This window comes from Maudiozyma barnettii, assembly GCF_903064755.1.
Source record: "Maudiozyma barnettii strain CLIB 1767 genome assembly, contig: KABA2_03, whole genome shotgun sequence".
NCBI classification, from domain to species: Eukaryota; Fungi; Ascomycota; class Saccharomycetes; order Saccharomycetales; family Saccharomycetaceae; genus Maudiozyma; species Maudiozyma barnettii.
This window is the reverse complement of record NW_024545240.1, coordinates 977591-991676: the sequence shown is the minus strand read 5'-3', so window position 1 is coordinate 991676 and position 14086 is coordinate 977591. Positions and strand designations below refer to the sequence as shown.

General features: G+C 34.5%; 7 protein-coding genes across 7 annotated transcripts; 4 read left to right on the top strand and 3 right to left on the bottom strand.

The window, feature by feature from the left end:
- Positions 1-971: 971 nt before the first annotated feature.
- SER3 (phosphoglycerate dehydrogenase SER3) lies at positions 972-2381 on the top strand (the record flags this gene model as incomplete). Its single annotated transcript, XM_041549909.1, has 1 exon — positions 972-2381. One exon carries the CDS (start codon positions 972-974, stop codon positions 2379-2381), a length of 1410 nt encoding a protein of 469 aa, XP_041405843.1.
- A 1297-nt stretch (positions 2382-3678) lies between these two features.
- Positions 3679-5328, bottom strand: UTP7 (Utp7p; the record flags this gene model as incomplete). The annotated part of the gene is made up of 1 exon (XM_041549908.1): positions 3679-5328. One exon carries the CDS (start codon positions 5326-5328, stop codon positions 3679-3681), a length of 1650 nt encoding a protein of 549 aa, XP_041405842.1.
- A 299-nt stretch (positions 5329-5627) lies between these two features.
- GET2 (GET complex subunit GET2) lies at positions 5628-6479 on the bottom strand (the record flags this gene model as incomplete). Its single annotated transcript, XM_041549907.1, has 1 exon — positions 5628-6479. One exon carries the CDS (start codon positions 6477-6479, stop codon positions 5628-5630), a length of 852 nt encoding a protein of 283 aa, XP_041405841.1.
- A 406-nt stretch (positions 6480-6885) lies between these two features.
- Positions 6886-7542, top strand: AIR2 (TRAMP complex RNA-binding subunit; the record flags this gene model as incomplete). The annotated part of the gene is made up of 1 exon (XM_041549906.1): positions 6886-7542. The coding sequence occupies one exon, from the start codon at positions 6886-6888 to the stop codon at positions 7540-7542; it is 657 nt and encodes a 218-aa protein (XP_041405840.1).
- A 513-nt stretch (positions 7543-8055) lies between these two features.
- Positions 8056-8559, top strand: KABA2_03S10054 (uncharacterized protein; the record flags this gene model as incomplete). The annotated part of the gene is made up of 1 exon (XM_041549905.1): positions 8056-8559. One exon carries the CDS (start codon positions 8056-8058, stop codon positions 8557-8559), a length of 504 nt encoding a protein of 167 aa, XP_041405839.1.
- A 136-nt stretch (positions 8560-8695) lies between these two features.
- On the bottom strand, positions 8696-10369 carry DLD2 (D-lactate dehydrogenase; the record flags this gene model as incomplete). The annotated part of the gene is made up of 1 exon (XM_041549904.1): positions 8696-10369. One exon carries the CDS (start codon positions 10367-10369, stop codon positions 8696-8698), a length of 1674 nt encoding a protein of 557 aa, XP_041405838.1.
- A 1155-nt stretch (positions 10370-11524) lies between these two features.
- CDC48 (AAA family ATPase CDC48) lies at positions 11525-14047 on the top strand (the record flags this gene model as incomplete). The annotated part of the gene is made up of 1 exon (XM_041549903.1): positions 11525-14047. One exon carries the CDS (start codon positions 11525-11527, stop codon positions 14045-14047), a length of 2523 nt encoding a protein of 840 aa, XP_041405837.1.
- Positions 14048-14086: the final 39 nt, after the last annotated feature.

Below are 14086 nucleotides of genomic sequence, written 5' to 3'. Positions count from 1 at the left end.
TAGACCGAGTCACTTCATCTTTTCATTAAAGTAAGTTCAAATATGTGACTCGGTTATCATTTTATATTTGTAACTATATACGGATAGGGAGAAAAGGTATTTACGTATTAGATGATTTAGATGGAGATGTCTGGGTGCTTTCTCTATTTTTAGAGAACAAAAGTGCGGAAAAGTAAATCCACTCCAGTGTGCGGAGATATGTTTCCATCGTATGTATTTGGAGGCTTCCTCCGCTTATTATTACATACTATAATAGCGTTTTTTTTTCCATATATAAGATAACATTTGATATGTATTCTTTTGGTACAGGATCTGTTCAAAGACGACATTGCATCTGTCAATAATCATGAACCCTTTAATAAACTTCTAAAAGTGCACGAACTTTGACCATAATTCATTGAATTTATTTATTCCTTATAATTGACCTTATTTACTATGAGTAGATGATATAATTCTTTTTTTATAACTCGTAATACGGAAACGTGGCCTTTAGCATCACGATTATTTTTCTGGTACGGCATAGAAAAACATTTACACGTGAAAATATTGCGCTCACTGTGGTGACCATCTCACCCTCACAATTTTGAGTGTGGCTGCGGCCTTTTAGTGGAGAAAGCGACCGATTTTTAAGCTTCGAACAAAAGACAACTTGGAAGAGTCAATATTTTTTTATGAGTAATATCATACTTGTAGTGTTGCAAAATGCTCAAATTAGCGACGTTCAGAACAGCTTGCTGATGCTCTCAATAAGCATATATAAACAACAAACTTTTCTTTGTTTTTCTTGTCCTGAAATATCCCTTTTTCTTTGTAGATTTTCATCCAATTGGGAAATTTTTTCATTATATAATAGTAAGAACAATCCAAGGAACAAAGACAAAAGTAGTTATTCTTAAAAGAAAAGACAACATCGTCGTTCATATCCTATTTCAATTCCACTGTACATCATTAACAAACACCAGAATAACGCAATGTCTGCTTTAAATATCGAAAACTTACAAAACACTTTTCAAAATGCTGTAAACCTAGGTGGTTCTCCAGGTGCTGTTTCTACTTCCCCAACTCAATCTTTCATGAACACTCTACCAAGACGTTTGAGTACTTCTAAGCAACAAAAGATTTTGAAGCCATTCTCTACTGGTGACATGAAGATCCTATTGTTGGAAAATGTCAACCAAACTGCCATTGAAATCTTTAACAAACAAGGTTACCAAGTTGAATTCCTAAAGGGCTCTCTACCCGAAGAAGAATTGATCGAAAAGATTAAGGATGTTCATGCTATCGGTATCAGATCCAAGACCAAATTGACTGCTAAGGTTCTTGAACATGCTAAAAATTTGGTCTGTATCGGTTGTTTCTGTATCGGTACCAACCAAGTTGATTTGAACTTTGCTGCTAAGAAGGGTATTGCTGTCTTTAACTCTCCATTCTCTAACTCCAGATCTGTTGCCGAATTAGTTATTGCTGAAATCATCTCTTTAGCCAGACAACTGGGTGACAGATCCATCGAACTACACACTGGTACTTGGAACAAAGTTTCCAACAAGTGTTGGGAAGTTAGAGGTAAGACCTTAGGTATTATCGGTTACGGTCACATTGGTTCTCAATTGTCCGTTCTAGCTGAAGCGATGGGTCTACACGTTATCTACTATGATGTCGTCACCATCATGTCTCTAGGTACTGCTAAACAAGTCTCCACTTTAGACGAACTCTTGAATAACGCTGATTTTGTTTCTCTACATGTTCCAGAAACTCCAGAAACCAAAAACCTGTTATCTGCTCCACAATTCGCTGCCATGAAGGACGGTGCTTATGTCATCAACGCTTCAAGAGGTACAGTTGTTGATATCCCATCTTTAATTGCTGCCATGAAGGCTAAGAAACTAGCTGGTGCCGCTATTGATGTATACCCAGCCGAACCACGTAAGAATGGTGTCGGTGCCTTCTGTGATGACTTAAACAAATGGACCTCAGACTTGATTTCTCTACCAAACTTGATCATGACTCCTCACATTGGTGGTTCCACTGAGGAAGCTCAAAGTGCCATTGGTATTGAAGTTTCCAACTCCTTGTCTAACTACATTAACGAAGGTAACTCTGTTGGTTCTGTGAACTTCCCAGAAGTTAGTTTGAAGGCTCTAAATTACGACCAAGAAAACACCGTTCGTGTTCTATACATCCATCAAAATATTCCTGGTGTTTTAAGAACTGTTAACAATATTTTATCCAACCATAACATTGACAAACAATTCTCTGACTCTCATGGTGACATTGCCTACTTGATGGCTGATATTTCTTCAGTTGATCAAAGTGATATTAAGGAAATTTACGAAAAGTTGAACCAAACAGATGCTAAGATCTCAATCAGACTATTGTATTGATTTGGGGTTGTTTTTTAATGCTAATCTCTCTTCAGCTTTTTCTTTCTCTGATTAAATATCACCTCTTTTTATGTCATCAAGCAACTTATCCACATTTTTGTGGTTGTATATATCTATATAAACGTTCGAAACTGGTTTTCAACAAACACACACTCGATAAATTTCAAATTCAACATTTCATAATAAAATACACATGCACAGAAATTTCTTTTACTTCTACGGAAATGGACCTACTCGTCTATCTATGTCTATATATTTGTAGAAAATAGATTTTGGAAAAAAGTTCTTCAGATCTGTTAAATTACTATTGGAACACCTACCAAAAATTCTAGTTACTACCGGGTAGATTGTCTTTTACCTTATATACTTTAAAAATATAAATGAACAATGCTTAATAAATGGTTGTAAATAGGACAGAAAACCCTTGAAGAAGTATTCATATAGATACCTGGTTAAATATTAAAAATGAATGAGTTATTAAACTTCGCTTGATTCTATATGTAGCTTACCCTACCAAAAGAAAATACAACCCACAGACGCACTTATTGACGAAACAAGCAAATGATTTGATTTTCTCAATTAATCCAATTGAATCCACCACTCCTCATTTCCCCACGTAGGAAGGAATCACACTTAATCACAAAATTAACCATTAAGAAACCATGTAGCTCATCCGCTTGAAATCACCTCTTAACCCATTCCACTTCATTTAATAATGATACGCAGCTTCCTTCCTAGGATTTTCCTTTTCCTCGAGGGGTAAAGAAGAGAAAAACCATTGGAGGAAACAATTTACAAGACGTATTATCTTGAATAAAAAAAAATATTTCGCGTCTTGATTCATGATGATAACAATGAGGTGTACGGGTGCATGGCTGGTTGATTCTGATCAACTTGCATATGGATGGAGACATGCTCAATCACTCGAAATTTGTAAAATGGGATCAGAAACGTTTCAGAAACGGTTTGGAAAATAATGTTCATTTCTAAATGCATGTCGATGCAACCATCATAACTTTAAAGGAACGAAATGCCCAATTTAAAGATAATACACCCTCTGAGGTTACTCTAGCATATTTTTTTAATCTATTAAAGTACCTTACAATAGTAATTATAACTTAATTTTGAAAACGATTGTACACATTTTTAATGAAAGGAATAGTAATAGCTGTGATCCTTTGACAACTACTATTCTAATCATCTTAAAACAAAACTAATAAATGATATATCGATTTCTTAAACAAATAATATAATACTTACTATTTTTTTTAAATTTTTACTATATATTTTACATGACTTATGAAAATCTACCTAATGCTTCATCAACGAGATCCTTGTGATCCTCTGAAAGCTCATTGTTATGTATCTTAGTCTTTCTCAAACGAAGAGCCTTTTCTTTTTCTAATTGTTTTTGTACTCTTACCTTTCTTTCATCAACAACATTTTGAGTTTTCTTACGTAAGAACGAACGAAGACCTGAATTCTTCCCCTTAACATCAACTTTCACCGATGGAATATCCATATTTTCCTTCTTTATCTTCTCTGTACCAATTGTGACATTGGCCAAATCCTTTGCAGATAATCTAGTATTAGATGCTGTCTTATCAACAGCACCTAAAGTATTTGGATCCAATGTAATGGTATTAGCAGGTAATTTGTCCAACAAACTTCTGACTTCTTGTTCTTGCCTTTGTTTAGCAGTTTCATATGGATTGATTTCTAATGCATCATAATTAGCTTCACCTGCACCTGGAATAATTAGATTAGTCATACCACCTTCATGTCCAACACCTAATAAATCTTCAAATGGTACAAATGTCATATTATTAATCTTATTACCTGCAAATAAATGGGTCATATATGGTGTGTTTCTATTTGGGTTACCACCCATGGAACCGAAGCATGGCTTAGCAGCCTTACCTCTTTTTAATGCATCCTTCCATAACGTTAAATGCGGTCCTCTTGCAACCGCAAGAACACCTGTGTCCGATATAGAAACATTTGTACCTGGCGTTGGTAAGTTTTCAATACTATGTAATTCTTGGAAATTTCTAATATCCCATATTTTTAATGATTTATCTTTTCCTGTAGTAGCCATATAATAACCACTTCTATCAATGGCTATACTATTAATAGGTCCTCTAGCGGACAATATTCTAGCCAATGGGTCAGGCATAGATGGAGACCATAAAGTAACAGTACCGTTACTATGACCAAGATGCATGACAGCATTCCATGGATTCTGTGTCATTGCAGTTGTTGGTCCCAATTTAGTTCTCGTCTCCGTAACTAACGCACCTGTAGAGACATCCTGGTATTTCAACCAACCAGTCTCACCAGCAGTTGCCAGTAAGAAATGATATGGTAAGTATTCTAAATGTCTAACATCAACATGTCGTTTCAAACGATGTAATTCCACACCTTCATGATCATATATAAATGTGTATCTCTTTTGTGCAACAGCGAAAAATTGTTCATTTTGTAAGTATGTAGCTGCATGGCAGGTTTCATTTAAATTTAGTTCTGCACGTAGTTCACCTTTTCTCCAATCCATAGAAGCAACATGTCCCTTACGACCTGACATTAGCAAATGAGTACCTGTTCTTGAGTAGTTAATATAATATGGCCCAAATTCATTTAATTTTAGATCTAGAGCTTTGTTTGCAGTTGAGATATCAACATCCTTCACAATCTCATGTTGTTTAACTCTGAATGTCTTTTCCATCTCTTCTTCTGTCTCCATGTAACCAGATGATTCTGGCAATAGATAATCAGTGGCAGCTGCATCTGACACAGTTTGGGCATATTGTCTATCCATTCTCTTTAAATTTGCCTTAAGTTTCTTGTCTCTACTCTTCTTATATTCTTTTACATTGTTTTGACTTGGTCTTTCATATTTCTCTTGGTTTTCCCTAGGTTTTCTAATCCTTTTCTCTGGAGGTGCCATCTTAAAATGTATGCTATTTGTTTGCTGGGTTGGTTTCTATATTTCAACTCGTATACACTTTCAATTGAAACTTCAACTTACTTTATATGTTGTGATGTTCATCGATTAATTAATTATATAAATTTCACATTGCTCATCGGATTTTGTTCTCTGCAAAAATTTTCAGTAAATATTCACGTGACTAAAAAATATTTTTTGTATAGCCACATATAAGATACATAACGTAAGATCCATGATCTGATTGAAAAGTAGTGTATATGTTTAAGAGACGTAAATTATATATTATAGTCTTACATTACTTAAAACTTTTGAAATATACCAATTACAATTAAAACTAAGCAAATATCGGAAATAAACATAGCTAAAACGTCCCAATATTGCAGTAAGGTAACAACTTTGCCCTTTATGTTTTTGATTGGTAGGATACCTTCTGGTACGATAGATACCATCTTTACTATCTTACTGTTATTGTCTAACGTGTTTACCTTATTGTTTCTTTCAATATTTTGAAGTCTTTGGTAGTAGATGGATGTTGCTACTATTTCAAATGCTGTAAATACCATAAAGAAATTAGTGGAATCAGTAACATTACTTAGAGGACCTAGAATGGAGCTATGGTCGAAATCTTCACCTCTTGTTACTAGATATAAAAATGGAACCAGCACAATCCATTTTAGTAGAATAGTCCAAGCCTTCAATTTACTCACTAAATAATTATGATAATTTAGCATGGCAGGATCGACAAGTGGTGCCATAGGAATATCACTTGGTATTTCACTAAACCCATTAGCATTAGGTACACCATTTTGTTGCATTGAACTCAATAAGGAAAACAAATCTGGAGTGGAGTCGGAACCCTCTTTTTGCATTGAGGCCAACTGCTTTAATAATTCTACCTGTGGTGTATTCTCAGATTCTGATACACTTTTTTCATTATGAATATCGTCATGAGAACTGGTAGTTTCAACCTTTCTTTCTGTTGGAAGGACAAATTCATTTTTTGGATTATCTAATGGTGATTCTGTATTTAACTGACTATCGGCTTGACCTGTAATTTTGTTTAATCTTGAAGTAGCGCCACCATTAGAAAATTTCTTTTGTCTTCTTTCTCTAAAGAGCTTACGCTTCTCAGCTTCACTTATATTACTCATAATATACTATTTCGTCACGTATCAAGGTAGCAAGAGTATGCTTTACCTTGTTTTTGTAGACTTGAGTTTATAATATATTAAATTGTAGAATCGTCTTAAGCTTTATTTGACGTGTTAACGAAACCAACGAAAATGAATGTAACTTTTTTAAAACTAAAAACTTGCACGTGATTTTTGAGGAATAAACTCATACTAAGATTATTGCAACAGAACGATGAGTAATCATAAATTGGGAGATCTCTTGTTAACAAACGACCCTTAAGTCCAATTTTAACAAGGTTAACATTAGTATCTATTTTAGAGACCATTACTCCTAAAATAAGCACCGAGAGTTATTACCCTCCTGATTAAATTCCTTGTAATTGAAACATAAATCACATCCATTGATATCTCATAATCTATTATAATGGCTAAGTTAGAAAAAGTGAGAAGTAAAGATAGAAGGAAAGTGATACGAATAAATAAAAAGTCCAATAAAAAACATTTCAAGTGTAAAATTTGCCAGAACAATGAACATCGAACTAAAAACTGTCCCAGGACTTTGTGCGAACACTGTGGACAAATGAAAGCTCATCACTCTAATATCGGAAGTAACTCTTTGTGTTCTAACCTTACAGTATCGACGAAAAGACAAGAAATAGATATAGATGAAAGTGAATTTTGCACTACTTGCCAAAGTTATGGACATGTCATTGACAGATGCCCGTCTATATGGAGAGCATATGTGACAAGACCGGTACCATCAGAAAACCCTTCCATATCAACGATACCAATGCATACGTTATTTTGTTATAATTGTGGTGAAAAAGGACATTATGGTGATGATTGTCATATAGATAAGCATACAGAGAAAATGAAATATCAAAAAAGTGCATTTTCAGGTAAGAATCTGCCTAGTGTGTTGGAACCCATATATTACAATAATCTAAATTCCATAGATAATAATGTACAATCAAGTCTAATTTCAAAACAAACACATAAAAAGGTTGGTCATTTCTTCCCACCGCCCTATAAAAATTTACGTGAGCCAGAGTTTAGTGAAGAATTTCAATTACTTGGTTAATTTAACCATTAACATAATATAGTCATTTATAATAATCATATAGTATAAGTCATCGCTACATGCTACATTTAATGTGTATAAGACATGTACATATCCTTCATTCAAATAATATTGAAATAATATTTAATTGTCTTAGTCGGAGTGAACATTGTCTCTCTTGTAAGTAATTGATTATATATCAACTATTGATCACTAAAAAAATACGAAAAATGTATACTAAACGTTATTGATATTTTTACATCCCACTACAAATATTCTGAACCTCCAAGTTTATTTATTTCTGTCATAACTCTCAGTTCTTCCTAATACAGACAGAATCAAGTTTCGCGTCATCACAATTTCGTGCAGTCAGGTGGGAGGTTCATCTAAATGGAAAGAAAGCTTTAATCTCAACTTGAATTTCAATTTTTAAGACCATATATGTACATTGTAACAATTAACTTCCGAATGGATTCTATTTATGGCCGATACTAATGTGTAATGAATCCATATTTGCAATTCAATTACTCATGAATGAATAAATTGAGTAAGGTGTGTAGATATTATAGCAACGTCATGAAAGGATGGAATGAATCTGAGATATTAATTGACAGAAAATCGAAATTTCAAGGTCGAAGCTGTGCAGTGACTGATCAATCTAATGTTCCGAAGTTATTAGACGAACTCATTCAAAATAACAAGAGTGTCTCGAAAGCGTCACATATGCATATGTATGCATGGAGAACTGGAGATATTACGAAAAAGATTGACAAGGATACCAAAAAAAGCTCGAATCGCAGCAAGAAACAAAATAAAGAGGATCCTGTCAGTATACAAAATATACAACAAGGTTGTGCAGATTGTGGAGAGTCAGCTGCTGGTCAGCGACTTTTGACACTATTGGAGAGAGCAAATGTAGTCAATGTTTTGGTAATCGTTACTAGATGGTATGGAGGTACTCCTTTAGGATCTGCACGATTCAGACATATTTCATCTGTTGCAGTTGAAAGTTTGAAAAATGGCGGATTTCTTCCTTAATGAATAAATTGATAGACTTTTAATAAAACTTAATTTTTAATTAATGGGAAGAGGGAATATTCAATTTATATATAGATATAGATATATACAGGAGGAGTTACCCAAGTGGTATTTTAACTTACTTAGAGTTCGAAAATCAGATAAATTTATATGGATTCATGATACCATTTGAATCATAATGTTTCTTTAAATCCTTCATCATTTTAATCTCTGGCTCACTCTTTGTGTATGAAATATAATTTTTCTTTTGGAACCCTAGACCGTGTTCTGCACTAATTGATCCATGCTTAGAGGATACATATTCATAAACAAATGGTTCCAAAGTGCATTCAATTTCCTTGGAGTATAGTCTTGTAGCAACGTTCAAATGTAAATTTCCATCACCAACATGACCGTACCCTACAGCAGCAATGACAGGTTTTGGAGCACTCCCTAACAAATCTGCCTCAACCAATTTCTTGTTTACTACTTCGACCAAAGAATATAGATCCTTTAATGGCAAAGAGACATCATATTTATATACACCCCCTTGACATTGACTTGATTCGGGGATCATTTCTCTCCATTTCCATAAATTCTGTAATTCAGTTTCATCTTGAGCAATTGTACCATCAATGACGATCTCGGATTCCATAGCGCTCTCCAAGAAGGTCTCCAATTTTGCATCATCATGAGCTTTATTGGAGCCTGAAGTTTCGATAAGAATATAAAATGGATATTCTTCTTCTAAGGGGAAAGGTGTATCCTTTTCAATATGTTTTTTGGTCAATTGAATAGATCTTTGATCCATAAATTCAAAAGCAGACAAGATTTCAGCCAATTCCTTCTTAGCCTTAACAAACACTTTTTGAACAGCTTCATAGTTTTGCACTGCAAGGAAACTAACATTAATTGCTTGGGGTTTTGGTTGAGTCAAGATAGATACACCAGTAATAATCCCCAAAGTACCTTCAGCACCAATAAACAATTGTTTTAAATCATAACCTGTATTGTCTTTACGTAAAGAATGCATACTACTAACAATATCACCATTAGGCATGACTACTTCTAAACCTAAGACAGAACCATGTAGTGAACCATATCTTAATAATCTTAACCCACCTGCATTTGTAGCGCAAACACCACCAACATGACAGGAACCCTTAGCGCCCAAATCCAATGGGAAAATGTGATCATGTTCTCTTAAATAATTATCTGCATTTTCTAAGATCACACCTGCATCACATTTTAAGATCCCACTTACAGGGTCGAATTCTCTAATTTGATTAAGATTATTTAAAGAAAGAATAATTTCATCAAATACAGGAACTGATGCACCTACAAGATCAGTATTCCCACCTTGAGGTACCACCGCTAATTTTTCTTCATTACAATAATTTAAAATTAACGAAATCTTTTCGACAGATTTTGGTTTTAATACTAAATGAGATTGACCTTTATATTTTTTCATCCAATCTTCGTTATATAAATCCAATTCTTGCAAATTATTTCCCGTGCCAGTATACATAATTTCTTGCTTTGATAAGATTGAATTGAAATATTCTAAATCATCAGAACTTAATTTTTTATAGTGATTATTTCTATGAACATTTGGATAAACCTCAGATGTCAATTTGACAGCATTTGGACCATTTGAATAAGAACGAATACTACCAGCACAATTAATTGGAGTGAAAGTTTTTTTAATTGAATTACAATTTGATACTAAAAGAGATGATGATAGTCTCACATTAGGGGAGCACGTTAATGATCTCTTAAATACGGACAATAACTTGCAGTTTTTCACTGCAGTTCTCGATAATTTCAACATTATTTCTATAGATCTCTATATATGTGTGTGTGTCTACTAAAGTTAATAAATATATACATATATATTTATTTCGATGATCTCGATTAAAATATCACCAATAGAAGATGTAATATTATTTTCAATTTTTTTTTATCCTTGAAGATTAGCGTAATCCCCAGAGGAGTCAAATTTCGACCAAAAATCAACAGAAGCATAGCGAGCACAAGTAATTCAAATGTCCGAACTCAAAATCATATTCCACGAACACGATTCAATAATTTGTATTACATCATGCTAAACAATCTTATACTGATTCAATAAAACTTAATAGTCATCCTGTATACCCATAATTACATATACATACATACACACATAAATAAATAGATGGTACCTTCCAGTAAATGCATCCACATACCGTTTATAAACATTAATAATAAGAACAATGAAATGAAATAAGACTGTTTGTAGTACAAGGAAGGACCATATATATGCAATGATGGTTATAATATATTCTCCTTAAAGACTCGGCCGAGAGAAGCAAACGAGATCATGCATCAACCCAGACCCTAACACAAACCCTAGGGTTATTCTAAAGAAAGTTTCCACTGAGTGTGTGCTTTTCTACACATACAAACTAATAAAAATGATACGATAACTATCAAGTGTTTATTTTCTTTGTATTAACGTCATCTTATATTTACATATTACTGTTATATAGCAAGTAATACTAATTGTATGTTCAATCACCTATTTGAAGTTGTTAATATACTATGAGAACCTTCTATTATTATTCCTTCTTTTAGGTTCTATTTGTTCGGGGGGGTTGAAGAAACGAAAGTGAAAGAGAGAGAAAAAGGGAAATTCACCATTATTTCGTTTCGTTTTTTGATTTTAAGGCCACCCACCACTCTTTCGCTTCGCTCCCACTTTATCCTTTTGGCTTGTTTTTCCCTCTTTGGTGGAGTAAGGTGGCAAATAATTTTTTATAATTTATATATATAAATATATTTTACATACGTTATCAAGAATATATTAACAATAATAGTAATAATTGATTTGTTCTGTTTAATACTAATTAATTATAATTAGTGAAACCAAAGGTTATAAGTTATTTGTCTTATTTTGAATTACGGGAAACGAAAGCTAACGCTAAATCAATAGATAAGAAAATAAAATATGGCTGCTGAAGAACATAAACCCCTTTTGGATGCATCTGGTGCAGAACCTCGTGAAGAAGATGCTACTGCTACTGCTATCTTAAGACGTAAGAAGAAAGATAATATGCTATTAGTAGATGATGCTACTAATGATGATAATTCCGTTATTGCTATTAACTCTAATACTATGGACAAATTAGAATTATTCCGTGGTGATACTGTCTTAGTTAAAGGTAAGAAGAGAAAGGATACCGTCCTAATTGTTCTTATTGATGATGAATTAGACGATGGTGCTTGTAGAATTAATAGAGTTGTTAGAAACAATTTACGTATTCGTTTAGGTGATTTAGTAACAATTCATCCATGTCCAGATATTAAATATGCAACTAGAATCTCTGTATTACCAATCGCTGATACTATTGAAGGTTTAACCGGTAACTTATTTGATGTGTTTTTAAAACCTTATTTCGTCGAGGCTTATAGACCTGTTAGAAAAGGTGATCATTTTGTCGTTAGAGGTGGTATGAGACAAGTTGAATTTAAGGTTGTTGATGTTGAACCTGATGAATATGCTGTTGTTGCCCAAGATACTGTCATCCATTGGGAAGGTGAACCAATCAATAGAGAAGATGAAGAAAACAATATTAACGAAGTTGGTTATGACGATATTGGTGGTTGTCGTAAACAAATGGCTCAAATTAGAGAAATGGTAGAATTACCATTAAGACATCCTCAATTATTCAAAGCTATTGGTATTAAACCACCAAGAGGTGTCTTGATGTATGGTCCACCAGGTACTGGTAAGACTTTGATGGCTCGTGCTGTAGCTAATGAAACTGGTGCATTTTTCTTCTTAATTAATGGTCCAGAAGTTATGTCTAAGATGGCTGGTGAATCCGAATCTAATTTAAGAAAAGCTTTTGAAGAAGCTGAAAAGAACGCACCTGCAATCATTTTTATCGATGAAATCGATTCCATTGCTCCAAAGAGAGATAAGACCAACGGTGAAGTCGAAAGAAGAGTTGTCTCCCAATTATTGACTTTAATGGATGGTATGAAGGCTAGATCCAATGTTGTTGTCATTGCAGCTACAAACAGACCAAACTCTATCGATCCAGCTCTAAGAAGATTCGGTAGATTCGATCGTGAAGTTGATATTGGTATCCCAGATGCCACTGGTAGATTGGAAATTCTACGTATTCATACTAAGAATATGAAATTAGGAGATGATGTCGATCTAGAGACTTTGGCTGCTGAGACTCACGGTTACGTAGGTGCTGATGTTGCTTCTTTGTGTTCAGAAGCTGCTATGCAACAAATTCGTGAAAAGATGGATCTGATCGATTTGGATGAAGATGAAATCGATGCCGAAGTGTTGAACTCTCTTGGTGTCACTATGGATAACTTCAGATTTGCTCTAGGTAACTCTAACCCATCTGCTTTACGTGAAACCGTTGTTGAAAGTGTTAACGTCACATGGGATGATGTTGGTGGTCTAGATGAAATCAAGGAAGAATTGAAGGAAACTGTGGAATACCCAGTTCTACATCCAGATCAATACACAAAGTTTGGTTTAGCTCCATCAAAGGGTGTATTATTCTATGGTCCACCAGGTACTGGTAAGACTTTGTTGGCTAAGGCCGTTGCTACCGAGGTCTCTGCTAACTTCATATCTGTTAAGGGTCCAGAACTATTGAGTATGTGGTACGGTGAATCTGAATCTAATATTCGTGATATTTTTGACAAAGCTAGAGCTGCTGCTCCAACTGTGGTCTTCCTGGATGAATTGGATTCCATTGCTAAAGCCAGAGGTGGTGCTGGTGGTAGTGACGCCGGTGGTGCCTCTGATAGAGTGGTCAATCAATTATTAACCGAAATGGATGGTATGAATGCTAAGAAGAATGTCTTTGTCATTGGTGCCACCAATAGACCAGATCAAATCGATCCGGCTATTTTAAGACCAGGTAGATTAGATCAATTGATTTACGTTCCATTGCCAGATGAACCAGCTAGATTGTCGATCTTAAGTGCTCAACTAAGAAAGACTCCATTGGAGCCAGGTCTAGAGTTATCTTCTATTGCTAGAGCTACCCAAGGTTTCTCTGGTGCTGATTTATCTTACATTGTACAAAGAGCAGCCAAATTTGCTATTAAGGACTCTATTGAAGCTAAGAAACTAATGGAGGCTGCAAAGGTGAAGAATGAGGACGTAGAAATGGGTGATGATAACGAAGAAGTGAAAACAGAAGAACAACAACCAGAAGAACCAGAAGAAGACCCTGTACCATATATAACAAAGCAACATTTCGCTGAGGCTATGAAGACTGCGAAACGTTCTGTCAGTGATGCTGAATTACGTCGTTATGAAGCTTATTCACAACAAATGAAGGCCTCTAGAGGTCAATTCAGCAACTTTAACTTTGATGAAAATGCTATGGGTACCGACTCCAATACTTCTAATCCAACAGGTGCTTCTGCCCCAAGTGGTACTGGCGCGGATTTCAATAACAACGCCGAAGATGATGACGATCTATACAGTTAATTGATCATATGAAATTTTGGGATTCATTTTTTCTATATT